The sequence below is a fragment of the Brachycentrus maculatus genome, unplaced genomic scaffold, assembly GCF_059751285.1.
Source record: "Brachycentrus maculatus isolate JH-2025_06_01 unplaced genomic scaffold, ASM5975128v1 h1tg000050l, whole genome shotgun sequence".
NCBI lineage: Eukaryota > Metazoa > Arthropoda > Insecta > Trichoptera > Brachycentridae > Brachycentrus > Brachycentrus maculatus.
The window spans coordinates 1798533-1820693 of record NW_028280804.1 but is presented as its reverse complement, the minus strand read 5'-3'; the positions used below and the strand labels follow the sequence as shown (position 1 = coordinate 1820693).

The following is a 22161-nucleotide window of genomic DNA, read 5'->3' as shown; positions in this document are numbered from 1 at the left end:
ACTTTCTTAATATGTTACCTAGTATCCTTTGAAAAATTGCTGGTGAGGTCTTCAATCCAAATGGTAGGCAAGTCCATTAGAAATGTCCTTCTTGTGTAACAAATCCCGTCTTTTTTCTGTCTTCGATTCGTAAAGGAATAGACCAAAACGCTGAGTTTATATCTAGTGTTGAAAAAAATTTGCAATTCCTGGTCTTTATCATTAGGTCTTCAATTAAAGGAAATGGTTGAGCTTGAGGCACTACTATTTTATTCAAGTCTCTGAAATCTATACACAGTCTGGATTTTTTGTTTTCCTCTTTTTTAAATGCCAATGTAACAGGTGCAGCAAATGGACTGTAGGATTCTTCTATTAGCTTATTATCCAGTAATTTTGCAATTTGTTTTTCTATCTCCTTTTTATCTTCTACAGTACATCTGTAAGGCCTCTTACTGCAATATCTGTCTACTAGTAAGTCTATCCTCGCTTCGTATCCACTAACAGTGCCGATATCATATTTGTCTTTTGCAAAAACGGATTTATATTTGCAAATCAGTTCATTTATTTTAGATTTTTGAAATTGATTTAAATGATTTATTTTTATTTCAAAATCTTCTTCTTTTACATGTTCATTATAATTTATTTTGCATTCCTCGCTGTTGTTATTTTCTGTATTTTTAAATTCACTATTTTTAATTTTATATTTTGTAGAAATTTTTTCTACTTTCTTTTTATTTTCATTTTTCAAGCATTGTTTTTGTGTTATTTTTAAGTCTTCATTTTGGATTAGTTTAAATTTTTTTATCATATCTAATCCTATCAAAAAATCATATTTGAAATTTTCTTCATCAATAATATATACATCAACGTTTTTTTCCAATTCAAATATTTTTATTTTCAAAGTCGTCAAACCGTTTGTCTTTTTAACACCATTAATTGTTACTAAATCTGCTTCATTCATATTGTTTCCTTTTCCTTTTAGTTTTAATAACTTAGAATTTATTAGAGAAACATTTGAACCTGAATCGTAAATTCCAAATATTTCAATTTGATCATTTAGTAATAGTTTGACATTTATTAATGGTGTTACTATTCGTTTTTTTGATCGGTTTCGTTTAACTTAGCTTCTATAACTGAATTGTTTACATGTCTGATAGTATTTTTATTATTAAACTTATCATCCTCCTTTGTTCTAAACCAGCACGTTACTTCAGGGTGATATCGAGTTCCCTTATTTAATTTTTCACAAATCTTACATGGACTTTTATCTTTAATTTTACCACTAGTTCTTAGATTTCCATATCTTCTTTGATCCGAAAACCTTTTTTTATTTACAATGTTTTCGTGTTTTTTTACTTCATTGAATAAATCGACTGTATCTTCTAATTTTTCTCTATCAATCTTATTAATTATAAATTCTGGTAAACCAGCCACAATAAGATCTACTAAGGTACCCATGTCGATCGTTCTTCTCATCTCCAACAAAAGTTTTTCCTTCCTTATGGCATAGTCTAACAAGGAACCGTCGTTATATTTAAAAGATAATGCAAACATTACATGGTTCCATCCCTTGTTTGTAAATGTTTTACAAAAGTTGTTTTTCCATACTATCCATTCTGAGTTCATGGAAAATTTTATCATCATCGAACTGTACCAATCTTTACAACTTTTATCCATAAACAATCTTAATATTTCAATTTTTTTCTCATCCGTTGTCACCTCAAAACGTATACATTCTTTTTCAAAAATATCTATCCACTGGTTTGCATTAGGATTTTTGCTTGTAAATTTTTCAATGATGAACTTCTCTGAAATATCTTTTAAATTTTGATGTTTGCTTACCTGAGCATTTTGTATTAATTTTTCTAGTAAGTTTTGTAATGTTTGAGGACCAGTATCCATTTTTATTTTTATTTTGTTTCTTTATTTTTGATTAACAAAATTGTCGTTTTATAACGTGGTAATATTTTCCTTTTGAAAATTAAGTGTAAATAATATGTAAAGTGGGTGTATAATAATAAAATAAACAATGTGTTGCTTTTTAATTAAAGAAACGACAATAAAAGTTTATTCTTAATTAATCTTTACAATAATTTTTATATCTATATGATTCTGACAGTTAATAATATTATCGGAAGTCTTTTGTTTTCTTCTGAGTGACGCATGCGACATCTGTTGGTAGAACTGTTTTATGTAGGTACTATTTGTAGGTACTTAATAAAATGTATGGGTAGGTACCTAGTTATTTTATTACATATATATATATATATATATATATATATATATATATATATATATATATATATATATATATATATATATATATATATATATATATATATATATATATATATATATATATATATATATATATATATATATATATATATATATATATATATATATATATATATATATATATATATATATATATATATATATATATATATATATATATATATATATATATATATATATATATATATATATATATATATATATATATATATATATATATATATATATATATATATATATATATATATATATATATATATATATATATATATATATATATATATATATATATATATATATATATATATATATATATATATATATATATATATATATATATATATATATATATATATATATATATATATATATATATATATATATATATATATATATATATATATATATATATATATATATATATATATATATATATATATACATAACCTTTTCAGACAAAAGAGGCAATTCATATATAAAAAATATTACATGAAGAAACGAAAATTATAGAAGTATATACCTAAACGACGAAAGAGATGAATGTAGATCTGAGTGTGAAATATTGGTAAATGGGGAGATTTTGGAACAGGTAGATGATTTCATATATTTGGGTAGTATGTTTTCTAGGGATGGAAAGATTGATAAAGACATAGAAAGGAGAGTGAATGCTGGGAACAGAGTGAATGGTGCACTAAAATCAGTTTTAGCAAATAAAAATCTATCAGCGGAAGCTAAACTGGCAGTACACAATGGAGTTCTGGTTCCAACCCTTATGTATGGAAGCGAAGCATGGAGTTGGCAAAAGAAGGATGAAAGCAGACTGAATGCAGTCGAAATGCGATCCCTCAGACGAATGTGTGGCAAACGATGTTTGATAGATGTTCGAATGATGAAATAAGGAAAGAATGTAAGGCTGAGATAAGCATTATCGATAAAATTAATAAAGGTGTGTTGAGATGGTTTGGACATGTGGAGCGTATGAGTGAAGAAAGAACGGTTAAACAAATTTATGAGGCGAATGTAGTTGGAAAAAGAAGCAGAGGACGACCGAGGAAAACTTGGCACAATCAGGTATGTCAAATACTTGAAAGCGGCCGGATCAGGAGTCGTAATAATCGTCGGGTATGTATGAGGAGATGCATGAATGTAGAAGAGGCAAAGAATGTTTGCAAAGACCGAGTGGTTTGGCGTTCGATTCTCTCTACCTACCCCTACGGGGAAGCGGCGTGATGGTTAGTTAGTTAGTTAGTTAGTTATACCTAAACGTATAGAAGGCATTGGATTACTATATTTATTTTATATTCGTATTTTTCTATGGACGTAGACTGTTTGACACGGTTTGACACATTGACGCAAACTGGAAATAGGCAATTTGAGCATGTTTATGAAATAATATTATTCTCAGTATTTTTGTAAGTAGCAGAGATAATTAAATAGTGTTAAAATGCCTAAAGAACAGTATCGTGAAACGGATGTAGCTCGAAAAATGTAAGTCATCTGTTAAGATAATTCCGAATTCTCCATTTATTTGTATTTGAGGTTATCTGTTTAAACCGATTAATGATTTTTTAGATCCCACGTAACTTTTGGAGTGGATAGTGCGGCTAATATTCAGCAGCAGGCTCATCTTCACGTTGTCACGAAAAATTTATATTCTCAAGATGGTCAACGAACTCCCGCAATACATGGTGTTTTGGATAGGCGAATGGTGACATATACTCTTTTAATTTCTTCACAATAGTTTGCCAACTAATGCCTAGCTTTTAATTAGCCACTGTTTTAGTAATCAAGAAAAATATATATAACATTCTAAATTTCACATATCATGTTGACTGTTTTTAACATTTTAATATTTGATTTAGGGGACAAATCAAAAAGATGCCAATTGTCAAACGTGTGGAAGAGGTTTAAGGGAGTGCGTAGGGCACTATGGCTACCTGGAATTAGCTCTGCCTGTGTTCCACGTTGGATATTTTAGGTCAATCATCAATATTCTTCAAACTATCTGCAAGGTAAGCCCTGGTTCACACGAAAAAGGACATATTTTCCAGGTCGCCATTGGTTTTTGGGAGATTTTGAAAAGGCGTAGCAATCTTGTGTACGACTCTGCATGACCACCCTGTAACTGTATCAACCATTTTAGTATTGAGTATCATGTGACTTGTTTAATTTTTTAGTATTTTATTTTATATTTTAAAAGCATTTTTAACTTTGTGGTACAGGTAATACAACACTATCCTTATCATTCATTGTTCACTTTGTAGTACCACTTAAAAACTCTACTTCACAATATTGATTTCGGAATAACCATTTCATTATCAGGTCAACTACGTCTTTTAGTATTCAACCTCTAAAATAGTAAGATATTAATGAGAAAGTTTTGCTCTTCAGCGTTAGTTTTTTTTAATGGTCAAGTTAACACTACTGTAATCCAATGCAGTTCCCTATGCACCATTTTGGAGAATATATATACGTATAATAATTAACTCTAAATGTTACATGATGAAAATATTTAAAAAAATAAAAAAAATAAAAAATAAAAAAAATAATATATATATATATATATATATATATATATATATATATATATATATATATATATATATATATATATGTATGTATATTAATTTGTTTGTATTTTTAAGGAATGTGCTCGGATTCTAATACCAGAACAGGATAAGAGTGTTTTTAGAAAACGTCTGCTGAATCCTAATTTATCCTATCTCACGCGGAAGGCGATGCGAGCACAGATATTGAAGAAGGCAAAGAAATCCACAAAATGCCCTCACTGCGGAGTTGTCAATGGCATGGTCAAGAAGAGCCCCGCCGGCATATTGAAAATTATCCACGACAAGTACAGAAACAAGAAGGCAACTGATCCGATGGTCGTCAATGTGCTCGGGGAGTTGCACGAAGCCAAGGAGTCCAACAGAGAACTGTCTACAATGCTAAATAGTGCCCTACAAATTGATATGAACCCTTTGAATGTAAGTTAAATAAAATTGTAAAATAACATTTTGAGGGTGTCCAAATACTTATTCACAAAATCTGGATTATCTCTAATTACTGGAGTTATTTTCATATTATTTTTTGGTCAAATTATAAGCTTAAATAATGAAAATGAAAATGATATTTTCTGGCGTTTCTTATGTGTGTGATTGTAATCCAGGATTCGGACCTCACATACTAATACAAGAGTTTCTACTTAATAAAAAGCTTCTTTTCATCTCACCAATAGATGTCTCTAGTGAAGTTATAGTTATTCAAGAATAATGTTTCAAAAATTGATTCATATATATAGAACTTCCAAGAATTTGAGAAGTGTAGTTGTCAATAATGGGTAGAATTGGTGAATGTTACACGTGTGTAAAGTGATCACTTAAACCAGCCTATGACGGTCGTCAGCCCCGTAAATGCCCAGACTTCCATATTCTTCTTTATCTTTGATGAGATGTCAAAAAATAAGTGAAATAAAATGTAAAAATTTATTCTATATATCTAGATGATAATCATATAGAACAAATCGTTGGAAGAGCAAGAGAGGTGTGGTGAAGACAATTTAAGAACAGTCGTAATTATTAACATCTTACAAACTAAACTATATCTGAGGATTTTGAATTTGGTTTATTAACTTTTTAAAAGTTTTTTCACATCGTAGATTAACCAAAAATTAACCAAGATTCTGAATGAATAAAAATTGCAAAAAAAAAAGAAAATTCAATTGTGACCAAACTTAAAACTTAAATACTTTAAACAAACCAAAACAGATATGTATTTTATTCAATAATTAAAATGTAACTTTGTTTTAACCTCTAAGCTGCTCGATTTCGAGTGTCAAACTTTCCGTCCCGTGCTGGATTATTTTACATTACAATATTTTTGACAAAAAAAGCATATTTTTGCCTATTTTTTGTAGTGAAACTTTCGGATATCCATCATAGATGTTCACAGTACACAATGCACTTTACTTATTATGTTTTTATGGTGTATTTACACAAAAATATTAACATTTACGGACTCGCGGCCTAAAGTATGGCGGCTGTATAGAAGACGCGGCTGTCGTATCACGATATTCGAAGTATTCACGATAAAGTTGACACTAAATTAAAATAATTTTGATATTTTATTACAAAAAATCAAAGAGAACTAATTTATCCATGCCTCGAACCAAATTTAAGTGCAAAAAATTATCCATAGGTGTTGATATAAGTACGTAAAGTTGAAAAACGACTATGCATGCGATCCGCAGTCAACGGTACTTCTGTAAAAAAACGACAATAGATGCGATCCGCAGCTTACGGGTTAAAATCACTATAAATATTTTATTATAACTTAATTATAATGTCTAAAGGCTTCTTTATCAAGACTGTTTAATATTATTAATCAATCAGTCTTGATAAAGAAGCGGTTAGCTTCGAAACCGGTAGACATAATAATTAAGTTATAATAAAATATTTATATTGATATTAAAAAATTACATTTTAATTATAAAATTACAAAGTTACATTTTAATTATAAAATGGATAATCACAAAGTTAGTGCTTTTATTCGAGTTTAAATGTATACAAAACCACACTAAGAAGTCCACAGATAAAAAAAAACTAAGTCCCATTTTAAAAAAAAAAATTACAGCACTTAAATTTTCTGCAGCTGCTAATTAAATCTATTCTATTTCAAGGTATGGAAACTTCTAAGTAGGATACCAGAAGATGATGTTCCGCTTTTAGGAATGAATAGTCTTCGCTCCAGACCTGAGGATCTTATTCTGACCAGAATACCAGTTCCGCCAGTCTGCATCAGACCCAGTGTCGTGTCTGATCTGAAGCCTGGAACGTATGTTTTGTTTTTTAAATTTTCATAATCTATGAAATTTTCTTGAGATATGAACGAGGGTCGTTCCAATTTATTGAGAATGTACTGCACAAATGCCTTGCTGATAATATAGATGGTTGGTTGAAAGACATTCTAGCAGTAAACCTACCATTATATTTATGGATTGATATGAATAATACAAAGTGTTAAAAAAAAAACTTTACATGCACATACGGCTATAGAACATTCCTAGCATGTTCTCAACAGCGAGGATGTTAATTAAAGAATTAGGAAGTCTTTTGTCTAAAGTTTTGTTTGTAAACAAATATGATTTTTCGATGTATAAAAATAAAATTAACTTACATGTACATTTTTTCTGTAATCTGAGTAGCAGCCACGTCTCATACCAATTCATTGAACTTTATTTTTAATCATTAACAATTTTTTTGTTAATGTCACTCATTCTGAGGCATGAAGTGTATGATGCCATGCAATAATATATTTTTAAAAATGTTTAATTTGATTAAATTACAGAAATGAGGATGACCTCACAATGAAGCAGTCTGAAATATTGCTAATTAATGACGTGATTCAAAAACATATGTCCAGTGGGGGGAAAATAGAATTAATCCAAGAAGATTGGGATTATCTGCAACTACATTGCGCTTTATACATTAACAGCGAAATGTCCGGTATTCCGATTGCCATGCAAGTAAGTCATTACAGCATTCTGTTGGTGCATCTCATTTATAACAGTGGGTTTTTTTTCCCAGTAGTATACAGAAGGGGCAAATGTAATTTATGCCCTTTAATTAATATTATTCATTCAAACCCTTTTCCGCACCCCAATGGTGCATAGGGCACTGCATTACAAACACAGTGTTATCTTGATCGTTAACACACGAAGGAAAGGTGATCAGCCTTCCGCTTCAGGTACCAGTCCAGGGTAATATTGAATAAATATTAGAGTAAAAAAATCACTTATATTTATTTGACCCCCCCTGGGAATCGAACCCGGGACCTCCAGAACGGTAGCCGAGCGTGCTTGACTATTACACTACGGAGGTGGAATGTATAGATGTAATAATAAAAAATGTTTTCTTACTTTCTTAGCCAAAAAAACCTGGAAGAGGTCTTGTTCAGAGATTGAAAGGCAAACAAGGTCGATTTAGAGGTAATCTGTCCGGAAAGCGAGTTGATTTCTCCAGCAGAACTGTCATTTCTCCGGATCCCAATCTTCAAATACAGCAGGTCACTTAATACATTTTTTAAAAATAAATTTTTATCTGAGTTGAATAATTTATAATAATAAGCATTAAAAATATAGTACTTATTTTTTGTTCATTTATCAGGTTGGCGTCCCTGTTCATGTGGCAAAAATATTGACATATCCAGAGAAGGTATTTCCTGCTAACTTGCAATGGCTTCGTTCCCTGGTTTGTAATGGTCCGGATAAACATCCAGGCGCTAATTACGTACAACAGAGGGGATCAGCTTTTAAGAAGTTTCTCAAGTACGGAAACAGGGAAAAGATAGCGCAGGAATTAAAGGTACCCATTTCAGTTCTACATAACATATCGTCCTCAATACTACAAAAACACGTTGTTCAATTTCATAACATATTGTACCTTTAAACACAAAAAAATATATGTAGAATATGAGAAATTTGATAAAAGACTTGACATAATAAGTTATATTAATTGCTTGCATGTAAATATGTCAGATTTCATTATGGATATGAAGTTCACTGGAATTAGAGGCAGGAAATCTGTGTGCAAGAATCAAGTGTATAGAATAACATTCTGCCTATAACAGGTCGTCAAAAAGACGTGAAGTATGTAATATCATGCATAAATAAGCATTTTTTTTTCAGTGTGGTGACGTTGTTGAAAGGCATCTTGTTGATGATGATGTAGTCCTTTTTAACAGACAACCCTCGCTTCATAAACTTTCCATTATGTGTCACCGAGCCAAAGTTCAGCCACAAAGGACTTTCAGGTAATTTCAGTTTAAAAAAAAAATGTAATGAATGATTTTCAAAAGTTCGAATGGAAATAATAATATGTAAATACTAGATTACAAAATAAATTATATGTATGTGATTTTTGTAGATTCAATGAATGCGTATGCACACCATATAATGCTGATTTCGATGGCGATGAAATGAATCTTCATTTACCGCAAACCGAAGAAGCAAGAGCTGAAGCATTGATTTTAATGGGCGTAAGTTGATCATCGAATCACTACAAAATAATCAACTTCTTGAATTTATATTTAATAAAGAATATATACTTTTTCAGAATAAATCTAATTTAGTTACACCAAGAAACGGGGAACTGTTGATTGCGGCAACTCAAGATTTTATTACGGGGGGGTATTTGCTCACCCAAAGAGACTGTTTTTTAACAAAGGAACAAGTGTACCAATTGGCTGCTTGTCTGCTTGCTGGCAAGGATGCCACTATGAAGATTGACATGCCCATCCCGGCGATACTGAAACCACGGTGTATGTGGACTGGCAAACAAGTGTTTAGGTAACTATCATGTACTGTAGTAAAATCTTGTTAAAGAGACCAAAATTTGAAAGATATTTCCAATGATTAAAGAAAACACTTGTTTTTTACCACTTGAGTTTTATTATAGACTACATGTTTCAGAAGTTAAACTTCCATCATTCAGGTCTGTATAATAACTTTTATTATACAGACTATAGTTATTATACAGACCTGAATGATAAAACTCAAGTGGTAAAAAACAAGTGTTTTCTTTAATCATTGTAACATGTCTTACCACAGAGTTAATGCCGAAACAATAAATAAAATAAAGAAATTTCCCATTGAAAATTAGCAACAACTAAAAACCTATTTATGTACGTCATAAATTTTTCAAATATATATACAAACAGTTCTTTTAATATAAACTTTCCTTTCTTTCAGCTTGATTTTAAAACCAAATAAGCGATGCATAGTAAATGCAAATCTTCAGACAAAGGGGAAAAATTATACATCAAATTTAGACATGTGTGTTCAAGACTCCTGTATGTATAGTAAAAATTATATATTTAGCTGTACTCTATTTTATTTTATTATTTAATTGTCCTCAAACACTGGATTAAGTCACTGGAGGATATAAATTTAGATAAAAACAGATGTCGCATATTTTTATGCAAGCAGAATTGTTTATGTTACACAGCGTATACACAATTCTACCTTAATAAAAGTTTTCTTTGTAATCTATTAAGGTTTGGAATAAAAATAAAATTTTGTTATCACTTTAGTCGGCCAACGCCACTAGTAAGTGTTTCTGAAACAGAATGTTTCTGAAAAAAGAAATATGTACATGAAATTTAATAACTTTAATCACAAAGAGTAAAAACGCTCACTATAAAAATTTCAAATTTGTAGCCTAAGTAGAAACAAGTGTTTTTGCAGCTGTAGCTAGAATTCAGTCATTTAGACGCCAATAGGTAATCCAACAACAACAACAAAGGCCAATGCCAGGTCATATGCACTGTGAATGATAAAACTTTCTTGTTGCCTTCATATCAACGATTGCTGTTCATCATAAGGAATATATTTTTGAATTGTATAATAATTTGGGTCTATTTTGTAGATGTGATAATAAGAAATTCCGAGTTGCTGTGCGGCTCCATGGATAAGAGTACATTGGGCTCTGGTACTAAGACAAGTATATTTTACATTCTACTCAGAGATTGGGGGGAAGAGCATGCAGTCAAAGGAATGTGGAGGTCTGTAAATTATTTTTATTAATTTTTTTTCTGTTTTAATATCTGTTTTTTTTTGTAAGGATTTTTTAAGTAGTTTAATTCAACTTAAGATTGTTTGTGTGCTGTTCACAGGTTAGCACGAATGGCGTCGTATTACATGATGAACCGAGGATTTAGTTTTGGAATAATTGATGTAACTCCTGGCAAGCAACTAATCGAAGCAAAAAACAAGCTCCTACAGTCCGGGTATGAAATGTTAACTAAACATATGGTGGGGAATAGTCACTGTCCAAGTTTTTTGTCAACGTCTAATATCCTCAAACAATTTGTTTGTATTTGTTAAACTTACTTAAATTAGTATGCTACAGGTTTGAAACCCATTTTCTACCTAATATTCTTCCTCCTTAACTGATGTTATCCATATGTAATGTATTAAAATTTATTCTACTCCTGTATCCAATTATCCAGAGTGCAGAACTGATTACCTTGTCACATTGGATCGACCCGGCGTATAGCAATCAGTCGTAAACTAGAGATTCTCCGATTTAGGAGTGGAATATATTTCATAGGATAGGTGATTTCAGCGAAGGACTTTACTGCTATATGTATAAAAAAGGCAATGGATGAAGAATATTAGGAAGAAAAAGAATAGTAGCAGTAGCTAGGACAATATGTATCTTGTGTCACCTAAAGGTTTATTCTGCTATTGTATATATTTTGCTATAAACAATCAAAAAGTTTCGCTTACTTACCAAGAAATAATATCTAGAGATATGTCATGAAGCCCCTTGGGGTGATTTTTTACATAACACCGCTATAGAAATTAGCTTATTTAAAAAAAAAAAAAACACTGGTTTAAGACCACTTTATAGAGTTTTTTTAATGTAAAATATGACTTTCGATAATTATAGATGTTCTCATCAACAGGTGAAAATGCAAACATTATTACTATTAACGTGGAGAAGTCATTGTGGTTTGTATATATCGTCCTCATACAGGAGAAAATGATTAAGTGCATTTTTTATAAAAACGTGATTTTTGACTATTTGACATCTTACTAGATTAATGTTGACCTGAAAAAAGTTTTAAACTTGGAAGTATAATTTATTGATTTGTAAAAAATGACTAACTGTATTGATAACAAGAGTGTAATAACGGTTAAATGGCCCTCCTGAACATTTTACGTTTTGTTAGTTAGTCACTTTCTCCTGTACGACTACGATATGAATGAGTATAAGTAAGTAATGTATTTCAATTCCTCAGTTACGGCAAGTGTGATGAGTACATCCGCGAGATGGAGAGGGGCACTCTGCAGTGCCAGCCAGGATGCTCCGTGGAGCAGACCCTCGAGGCCGTGATGCTCAATGAGCTCTCCAGCATCAGGGAGCTGGCTGCCAAGGCCTGTTTCCGGGAACTGCATCCTACCAATGCCCCGCTGATCATGGCGCAGAGTGGCTCCAAAGGTTATTATGATCTCCTTTTCACTCTGATATTGATTCAACCCTCTGATAGGTACAATGTATCCATTAGATACATGATATAATTATTTTTTTACTATTATTCTATAAACGACAGTTCTGCCCCTCACTATTCCTTCCTATGTCTAGGCGACATTTCTTATATTCATAAAACTGGAATTTTAAAGTAGATGTCATTTTTTTAGATGTCATTCCATAATATTATTTTGAATTAAAAAAAAATACTCAATTCATTATGATCAACTATCTTTTTTGTATTTAAATTGCACCTTATAAATACCACTTTACATGAATAAATTTTAAGTTTCAATATATTCAATATCATTATAAAACATTTGTGAAACTGTAAAACTTACATTTGAGGGTTGTGTTGTTGGGATGTTGAAAAATGAGGAAGGTATGGATACTGTTTTTTAAATTTATTATTCTTTAATGGAAAAAATTTAAAATGGATAAATATCATCACAAAGTAACTCCAAAAACAATTAGTTCAATTATTTTATGTAGATTTGATATTTTATTGAGTGATAAAAATGATACAATCAAAGCTCCATCTGATACATGAGAGATGAAAAAACTGTTAATAAAAAAACCTTATTTTTTTAATATTTATATTCAGTTACGAAATATTGAATATTTTGTTATTTAATATATAAGTATAATTGAAGCAAGTATAAGAAGAGCACTTATTAGATCATTGTGCTTATTCGTTTCTTGCCGGGTATTTCACCCATTGGAAGTTAATATGCCCTGGACTGGTAGTTGCAGCACAGGACTTGATTACTTTGTAAATTACGATTTTCGATTGATACAGTGTCATCAAAGATAACCATGAGGTTCAGTTATGGGTAAGAAGAAAATGTATGTATTGTTAAACTTTTCTTTTCTTTTAGGTTCAAACATCAATATATCCCAAATGATAGCATGTGTCGGCCAACAAGCTTTGAATGGTAAAAGAGTACCAAATGGCTTTGAAGATAGATCACTCCCTCATTTTGAAAGGCACTGTAAGTATAATAGACAGTTACTAACAAAATAACTTGTAATTGTTATAAAATCACTATATCTTATTAATAATTAAACACTTGTATTAAACCATTAATGAATATTATTTCCCACAACTAGTTTCAAAAAGGTGTCCGCCTCCGTAGTGTAATGGTCAGCACGCTCGGCTACCGTTCTGGAGGTCCCAGGTTCGATTCCCAGGGGGGAAGGGTCAAATAAATTAATGTGATTTTTTTCGATCTAATATTTATTCAATATTACCCTGGACTGGTACCTGAAGAGGAGGGCTGATCACCTTTCCTTCATGGGTTAACGATCAAGATATCACTGCGTTTTTATGATGCAGTGCCCTATGCACCATTGGGTGTGGATAACGGTTAGAAGAAGTTTCGAAAACAACTTATGTTTTAATGGACAGGTGATCACAAAACCTAGTCGTGTGAAGTAAAACTCAATTAGTGGTCTAATACAAGTATTATATTTTTAATAATCAACATGTCATTCCACAAAGTTAATACCAAATAAATAATAGTTTATATCTTATTTAAACCTTATATTAATATCCATCAGTTTCGAAGCAAATAGCTTTTTCTTCAAGACTTAGTCCTTATTAAATTAAATCTTTAGTACAACATGTCTTTCTTTGAATTTCTAGCAAAAATACCTGCAGCTCGCGGTTTCGTTGAGAACAGTTTTTATTCTGGCTTGACTCCGACCGAGTTCTTCTTCCACACCATGGGAGGCCGAGAGGGGCTTGTCGACACGGCTGTCAAGACTGCCGAGACTGGATACTTGCAGAGGCGACTTGTTAAAGTAAACCTCATTACCTAAATTTACTAAATACAGTCAATCCGCTTAACACATTCTGTGTGTCTAACACGGCTCCCGTTAAATCCGAGAGTCGTGTTGAATAAAGATAAAGATTCGTAGCTGGCTTTATGTGTTTTATTAACACAAAGAAACACACTTATTTATGATGTTTAAATAGAAGGTAGAATTTCATGTTGAATAATGTTATGGGTTTTCAAAAATTTGCAAATTTAAGTTTATCTGTGTGACATTATTTTATATGCAGTAAACGCATTAATCAGGACACATTAGGACTGGGACATTTAGCTCAATTATGAAATAATCCCAATTGTTTACCTTTAATACATAAAATCAAACAATAGGTAGAGGTTCAGTATGATTTATTTCCGCAGTAATGCATAAAGTGTACTATTTTTAAGTTTGTACTATCGGGATAAGTATTTTATGCAAGCACTAGTTGATGGTCACATGTCACATGGTCTAATATGACACTTGTCACAAATAATTGGATTCTCTGATGTCACAAAACATGTTTTATACAGTTTTCAAGTACTTTGGATATAAAATATGTTTCAAGAAACAATTATAATAATAATAATAATAATAAAACCCTTATCCGCACCCCAATGGTGCATAAGGCACTGCTTCATATAAACGCAGTGTTATCTTGATCGTTTACATATGAAGGAAAGGTGATCATCCCTCCGCTTCAGGTACCAGTCCAGGGTAATATTGAATAAATATTACAGTGAATAAATCATTTATATTTATTTAACCCCCCCTGGGTATCGAACCCGGGACCTCCAGAACAATAGCCGAGCGTGCTGACCATCACACTACGGAGGCGCACAACTATAACAATTAACAATTATACCATTATTTATCTCAAAAATACCAGTATTTATGATAAATTTTAGTTAATCACTTATTGATGTCTTATATTGTCGATGTTGTAGTCTTTGGAAGATCTGGTGCTGCACTACGACATGACAGTCCGGAATGCCGTGGGTGAAGTTGTAGAATTCAAGTACGGAAGTGATGGACTGGACCCTTCCTATATGGAAGCTAAAGACAAACCCGTTGATCTTAACCGGGTGCTTTACGATACCAGAGCTAAATGTCCATCCAGGTTTGTATTTTTTCTTGTAGAAATTTTAATTTATTTGTTATTTTATTATTTTATTCAAGTGAAAGAAATTATCTCAATTACTTTTAAGAATTATGCATACAGGAATATTGTCATCATGCATTCAATACTTGGGATGTAATATTTGTCTTTAAAACAAAAATTACATCCCAAGTATACAAACACACAAATGCGAGTTAACTTTAAAAATTCATACCATGCATACATATTTTTTTGGTCTTAAAAGACTTGTACAAGTATGTGTATGCAACCTCGAGTTGGAAATTGCGGCTACTGTCTTTTTCCTACCTAACTTTCTTCTTTTATTTCCGCCTCCACACAGGCAGAAGACCTTGCTTTCATATAATTAAAGATCAACTTAATATTGCATCAATAAGGGTAAGAAGAATAAGATTTCCTTCTTCATATAGCAATGGTGTCCTTCATGACCAAAGACTTCCATATTCCTTTTCCATCTTCGATCCATGGAGATCCTTCGACATCTATAATAAAAATAAAAATGATGTAATTTGTGTCTATTTTTATAGGGAGGAGGAATCACTTTCCGGAGATGCCATCATTGCAGCTGCTGAAGAAACACTAGAAATGGAAGACTTCAAATCTTGCAGTCCAGAATTCAAACTTGAGCTTTTGTAAGATACTTTTCTTTTCTTATTCTTTTTATTACTAACATAATCAGGAACTGTTTCAATTTCCTCTATAAATGATCGTTTGATCGGATCAATGAGGATCAGTGGTGTTAAAGTTTATTTTATTGACCGTTTACATTGAAAAAGATTTGTATCCTATTTGATTCTTGTTCCTCATGTATATTTGAGTTACAGAAATTTCCTTCGCGCCGTCGCCGCTAAAGTGAATTGTTTGCATGCAAAATACCGAAACTGCGGTCCGATTGCCATGGAACTGGAGAGGCTGACAGTATCGCAAGTTGTCGTATTCCTTACCACTTGTAAAAGTAAATACATGAGGAGTATCATCGAGCCCGGAACAGCTGTCGGTGCATTGGCTGCTCAGGTATTCATCTTACTAAGTATTTAAAAAAATGGTTTAGTATTATTTGCAAAAATAAATATGAGTGATTTTTTCACTGTAATATTTATTCAATAACACCCTGGACTGGTACTTGAAGCGGAGGGCTGATCACCTTTCCTTCACGTGTAAACGATCAAGATAACGTTGCGTTTATATGACGCAGTGCCCTATGCACCATTAGGGTGTGGATAAGGGTTTTATTATATTATTATATTATTTGCAAAGCATAGTTGTAGAGCATAATAAAGTGACTTACTTTGTTTTTATTCATTGTTTGTGTTTTACCATTATGTACCTCCAATATTTTTATATGGGGGGAATGTGGATGTCTGCATTCACAAGACTTACAACCTACCATTGGTTGACTATTTTGAACTCATATTTTAGCCCATTTTGTGGTAACTATAAAAAATCCCGCATTGGCTATTTTTTAAGGATGAAATATCAATGAATTTTTTAAAAATTGTAACAAACATGTCAACATTGTAAAGAATACTTCATGTTTTTTTTCTTCTTTTTTTTTCTTAAGAAGGGAATTTGGTAACACCACAAATACAACCCTGAATAGCGTCCGACTGCGTTACATATTGAAAACATCCTTCTTTTTATTGTAGATACTATCTCAACTATACAAATTCAAAAATAAAAAATAAAATGGTCCTGCACTACAGGTACTGGTTCATCCTGTCCAATGACGGATGAACCAGTACCTGTAGTGCAGGACCGATCATCTCATAATCAATTAATCAATCGTCAGTCAATCTGCACTGCCCTATTCACTATCTAGTGCCGGTAAGACTAAGAAAAATAATAATTTAATTATTATTATAAATGGATTTTGATGAACTCAGAGCATCGGAGAGCCCGGTACCCAGATGACCCTGAAGACGTTCCATTTCGCCGGAGTAGCTTCCATGAACATCACCCAGGGAGTGCCCCGTATCAAGGAGATCATCAACGTTAGCAAGAACATCTCGACACCCATCATCACGGCTGAACTCATAGACCCGTTGGACCAGGAGTTTGCCAGGAAGGTCAAGGGAAGGATTGAGAAGACCACGCTTGGAGAGGTATTCAATTTCATTACATATTTTCCATATCATTTATCGATTCGGTATTAACTTTGTGGAATGACTTGTTGATTATTTTTTTAAAATTAAACACTTGAATATACCACTTAATGAGTTTTATTTATATATACGACTAGTTTCGAAAACTTAAAGATGTTTTCATATTCTTGTAAAAATTAAAACTAACGAACAAAAAATATATTAAGGGGTATATATAGGTTAATAAATATAGGGAAGGGGTGAAGGAACAAGATTTTTTGTAAAAGGAAACATTGATAATAATGGTGACGTATTTTGAAACAGTATATTATTAATTAACGTTTTGTCTAAATTAAAATTTTTATGTATTTCTAAATTATTCATGACTTGACCTTTATTTGTAACAGAGTGTAATAATTTAAGTGTATGAGAGTCAAATAAGTGGTTAGTTTCCATGATATGATTTGCAAATTCTGAAAAATGATTACTTGTTAGTCCACGGCGATGTTCTCTTATTCTAATTTTTAGACTTCTCGCAGTTTTTACATATTTTTTACTCCGTTCTACGCCTATGTCGCTTGTATTGCTATTGTTTTGTTCAGTTTAAGATTATCTCACTTAACACAGATCTTGAATGAGATTAATCCGCTTTTAACCCTTAGTACTGGAGTGGAACAATACATACAAAACAATAAACACATGCATGGTTTGTTGATGTTTTAAAATAAAGTCTTAATACTAGATATTTTTATTATTTGTATTGATTTTTTACTTCAATATAATTAAACCAGAATCATAAAGGTACTAAAACTTTTTTGACATCTCAACATGGAAATATAAAACACACCTTATATGCTTCCCGGCATACTACAATTCTATACAGTGTATTCTAACATAGGTTTTCTAGCTTCAAATTTGCTGATAAATTGTATTCTAAAAATGGGTCTTTATTGACAACGCTGTTGACTACTTCATATTTCCATTCTTGCAGATAACAACTTACATAGAAGAAGTGTATTTGAGAGAAGACTGTTTCTTGCTGATTCGTTTAAACACTGAGAGGATCAAACTGCTAAGTTTAGAAGTGAATGCGGAATCCATCCGATACTCGTGAGTAAAATTTACAAAGCCATGTAAATAAAAATGTATATGTTCATCTATTGCTTTAAAATTTATTTTATCCATCAATATAAATAAAAATTAAAAACATGACAAAATGGTAAATTTTTTTTAGACAGCCTTATCTCAATAGCAGCAACATCTGTTAAACATAACAGCAACAATCACACTACTTGACATCTCATATTCATGCTCATGGCGGCCAGCGTGCTTCGTGACAGCTACTCTCACTTTTTTGCTGGCATTTTGATGTTTTCGATTACATTATTGTTTCATAGATTTTTTGATATTTTCGTCACTTCATAAGTATGTATTATGAAGTTATGCATATTAAAAACGTATTTCTATTTTCATTTTTTCCATTTATCCACACAGTAATGTGTGCCCAGTTGACAAATATTAAATGTTAGACTAAAAAAACACAAAAAAATCTATTTTGTGACCATAACTAGTCGAAACAATTGTCACAAAATTGATTTTTATTTGTTTTTTTAAATAATAAAATACAACTTAGTAGACTCAAAAATCAGTGTTGGATTTAACATTTAATACATAAATTAAATAAATTTAATACATAAAGTTCTACAAAATAAACGCCAAATGTATTACAAACAATGTATTATATATTAATGTACAAACATTTATAAACAATTTCATTATAGATTATGCACATCAAAGTTGAAGTTGAAACCGAATAATGTGACAGTGGTGGGGGACTCCATCCTGACCATCTCCCCGGACATCAACAAGCACAGCCACGCCCTGAACATGGCCCTGCAGCTGCTGGCGCAGCAGGTGCCCCGGGTCATCATCAAAGGACTCAGTCACGTGTCCCGAGCTGTCATAGCTTGCGATGACACTAAAACTCCCGTCAAGTAAATACCACCATTTCATTTAATGTTAATTAAATCCATAAATATTTCATTATAATGTCGACAAGCATACGCATCTAATGTTTCTTCTCCCTGTTTTCAATTCGTTTGTGCACTACACGGAATTTTACCGACCGGCACGACAGTTAGCATATAAAACGGATGATTGGCTTGTGCTTTTGTCCATCTTTCTTCGGATTGGTGCTCTTGATCGGTGCGTGAACACGCTGCGCGTAAATTCGGTCACGCTAAACTGCCGTAGTCGCTTTCATTTTTCAAAACCAGACTGCTGGACGGTAAAATTTCGGGTGGTGGACAACCTCATATAAGCTAATGCCATCAATAATAAAAATATATTTTTTAGATACAAGCTTTGCGTGGAAGGCGATGGTTTACGAGATGTGATGGCAACATATGGTGTTAACGGGAATAAGACCACATCTAACAATATTTGGGAGGTAAGTTGCAAACCATATAAGTGGAATCGAAACTTATTTTCACACATTTTTTCTTTTATCATAAACTCGATGATTTGAAGAAAAAATAAGTGATTGTAGTAAATTAAAATTAATTTACTTACTACTTTTAAAAACCCTTTAATTTTCACATTCAAAATTCATACTGTAAATATCAATAACTTAGGAAAAAAACATTATTAAAAATAGATGAAATTCAATTCACGGTAATCAATTTTTCGCATGAAATTTTCATTCATAGTCACTGATGATTTTATGAGAAATAATTATCAATGGAAATAACTCACTACAATACAAGAGTTAATATTTTTGTGAAATTCTTAATTATTTTAAATGATTATTTTCTTCTGATACAAATCTAAGCAATTAGCAAATTGATATCTAGATTGGATATCTATGAATAATATTTAATATACTGTATAGTTAAAGCCAGATATGTAAACTATAAGTACGCACATGATTATTATTAACATTCATAGGTTATTTTATCATTTGAGATGTGACTTTCAACCCTAGTTAATTAGCAATTTATTATTAAGCTGTTCTACTAACGCTGTTAAACAGAAGATGACACATGCCATGATAATCCAAAAATAATATTAGATACTCACAGATGAAAAGCTGTGAAAATGGATGAGGTTTTAGAATATTGTTGCTTTATACTAACCTGCATTCCGCACACTGTTTCCAGGTGTATCAAACCCTGGGCGTGGAAGCTGCCAAGACCACCATCATGCACGAGATCAAGGAGGTAATGGAGGGGCACGGCATGTCAGTGGACTACCGTCATATGATGCTGCTGGCCGGACAGATGACAGCACGCGGAGAAGTACTTGGCATCACACGATATGGACTCGCCAGGATGAAGGAATCCGTCCTCAATCTCGCTTCTGTAATAATATACTTTTTTTTTTGCAACTTAACACGTTGTTTGTGAGAAACGCATATTTTACATACTGTTGGTAGAGAGCGGGAGACGCTTATAAGCGTTTTATTTGCTTTCTTTTGGTGAGCGGAAGATGCCAAAAAATATTGTATAGATCGGAATTGGGTTCGCGGTTACTTGTGATTAATATATGAACCCAATTAGTATACTAATTAGGGTCGGGTTTGATAAAAAACTGTCTGACAACAATGTGTTCATATAAAATCATTGGAGATATGAACTGTATAAGATAAACAGCAATAAGTAGAGTTAGCATACCCGATTGTTATGTCTGTGAGCATCTGTAGATCCTGAGGTGACAAATCGACTCACTCTCGTCTATTATTAATTACATATGCAACTGTCATGAGGCAGTTTCTGGCAAACTATCTGCCTTTTGGGGAACGAAAAAATAGCACTTTTCCCAGTTTATTCTGTTTTCACTAAATTGATAATGTATTTAACCTGATTTAGTTGTATAAACGGATTAACGTTGTATGCCACAAGCAGTTATTAATGATTATATGAAAAAATTAATCAAAATATGAAGAATAAGTGCAATATAATGTACCTACTGACTTTTTGGGTGAAATGCCCTATACACCATTCGGTACAAATCAGGGTTAAAATATGAAGTTTTACTACAGAAAAAGAAAATTGAAAATTCTGTTACATGACATAGATTGCATCTAGATGTCAGTTTGCCAAAAAAGATAAACATGTCAACCAATTTGTTTTCAGTTTGAGAAGACTGCTGACCACCTGTTTGATGCAGCATACTACGGCCAAGCTGATGCCATGGAGGGAGTCTCCGAGTCCATCATCATGGGCATTCCCGCTGCTATCGGTACAGGAATATTCAAACTGCTTCACAACCACGATATCCCCGAACAGCCACAGCCGAGGAAGCTCATCTTCGATCAGCCGTGTTTCCACCATTCCATTTGGGAATAAATTTGATACAATCGCAGAATGTACATAATTTATAAATAATATAATGTATTGTTATTATTTCTCAATGACTTTTATTTCTGTTGTCTATTTTATTTTATTTTTTCAATCACAATGTAAGTGCTATTTATTTTAAATGAAATATTTAAAGAAAGTAGAGAGATCAAGGAAAACTCTAGATATTTAAATTGCTACCAAAACAAAACTGTGTGGGTATACAACATACACTATGGTATGAAGCTTATTGTAATCATTTAACCCAAATTTTTTCACACTTATCTACACCCGATGGTGCAAAGGGCAATGCACCATGTAAATGCATTGTTGTCTTGACCATTAACGCATGAAGGAAAGGTGATCAGCCCTCCACTTCAGATACCAGTCAGGGTAATATTGAATAAATATTACAGTGAAAAAATCACATATTTATTTGACCCCCCCCTAGAAATTGAATCCGGGACCTCCAGTATGGTAGTCAAGCG

At 32.0% G+C, this 22161-nt stretch overlaps 1 protein-coding gene across 1 annotated transcript; it reads left to right on the top strand.

The window, feature by feature from the left end:
- Positions 1-3583: 3583 nt before the first annotated feature.
- Positions 3584-22097, top strand: Polr3A (RNA polymerase III subunit A). The gene is made up of 26 exons (XM_088277863.1): positions 3584-3765; positions 3850-3985; positions 4140-4289; positions 4923-5264; positions 6956-7110; positions 7624-7801; positions 8203-8340; positions 8442-8639; positions 8963-9087; positions 9201-9312; positions 9390-9622; positions 10025-10125; positions 10701-10836; positions 10948-11061; positions 12079-12278; positions 13187-13300; positions 13954-14111; positions 15065-15237; positions 15783-15887; positions 16080-16269; positions 17139-17357; positions 18328-18446; positions 19118-19330; positions 19692-19785; positions 20495-20695; positions 21470-22097. Exons 1-26 carry the CDS (start codon positions 3722-3724, stop codon positions 21680-21682), a joined length of 4161 nt encoding a protein of 1386 aa, XP_088133989.1. The 5' UTR covers positions 3584-3721; the 3' UTR covers positions 21683-22097.
- Positions 22098-22161: the final 64 nt, after the last annotated feature.

Bases quoted from the DNA above. Each gene is read 5' to 3' on its own strand.
- Polr3A (XM_088277863.1), top strand. From the start codon at position 3,722: ATGCCTAAAGAACAGTATCGTGAAACGGATGTAGCTCGAAAAAT. The intron at 8,341-8,441 runs GTCACTTAATAC...TTCATTTATCAG, and splicing joins CCAATCTTCAAATACAGCAG to GTTGGCGTCCCTGTTCATGT. The intron at 16,270-17,138 runs GTATTCATCTTA...TGATGAACTCAG, and splicing joins TCGGTGCATTGGCTGCTCAG to AGCATCGGAGAGCCCGGTAC.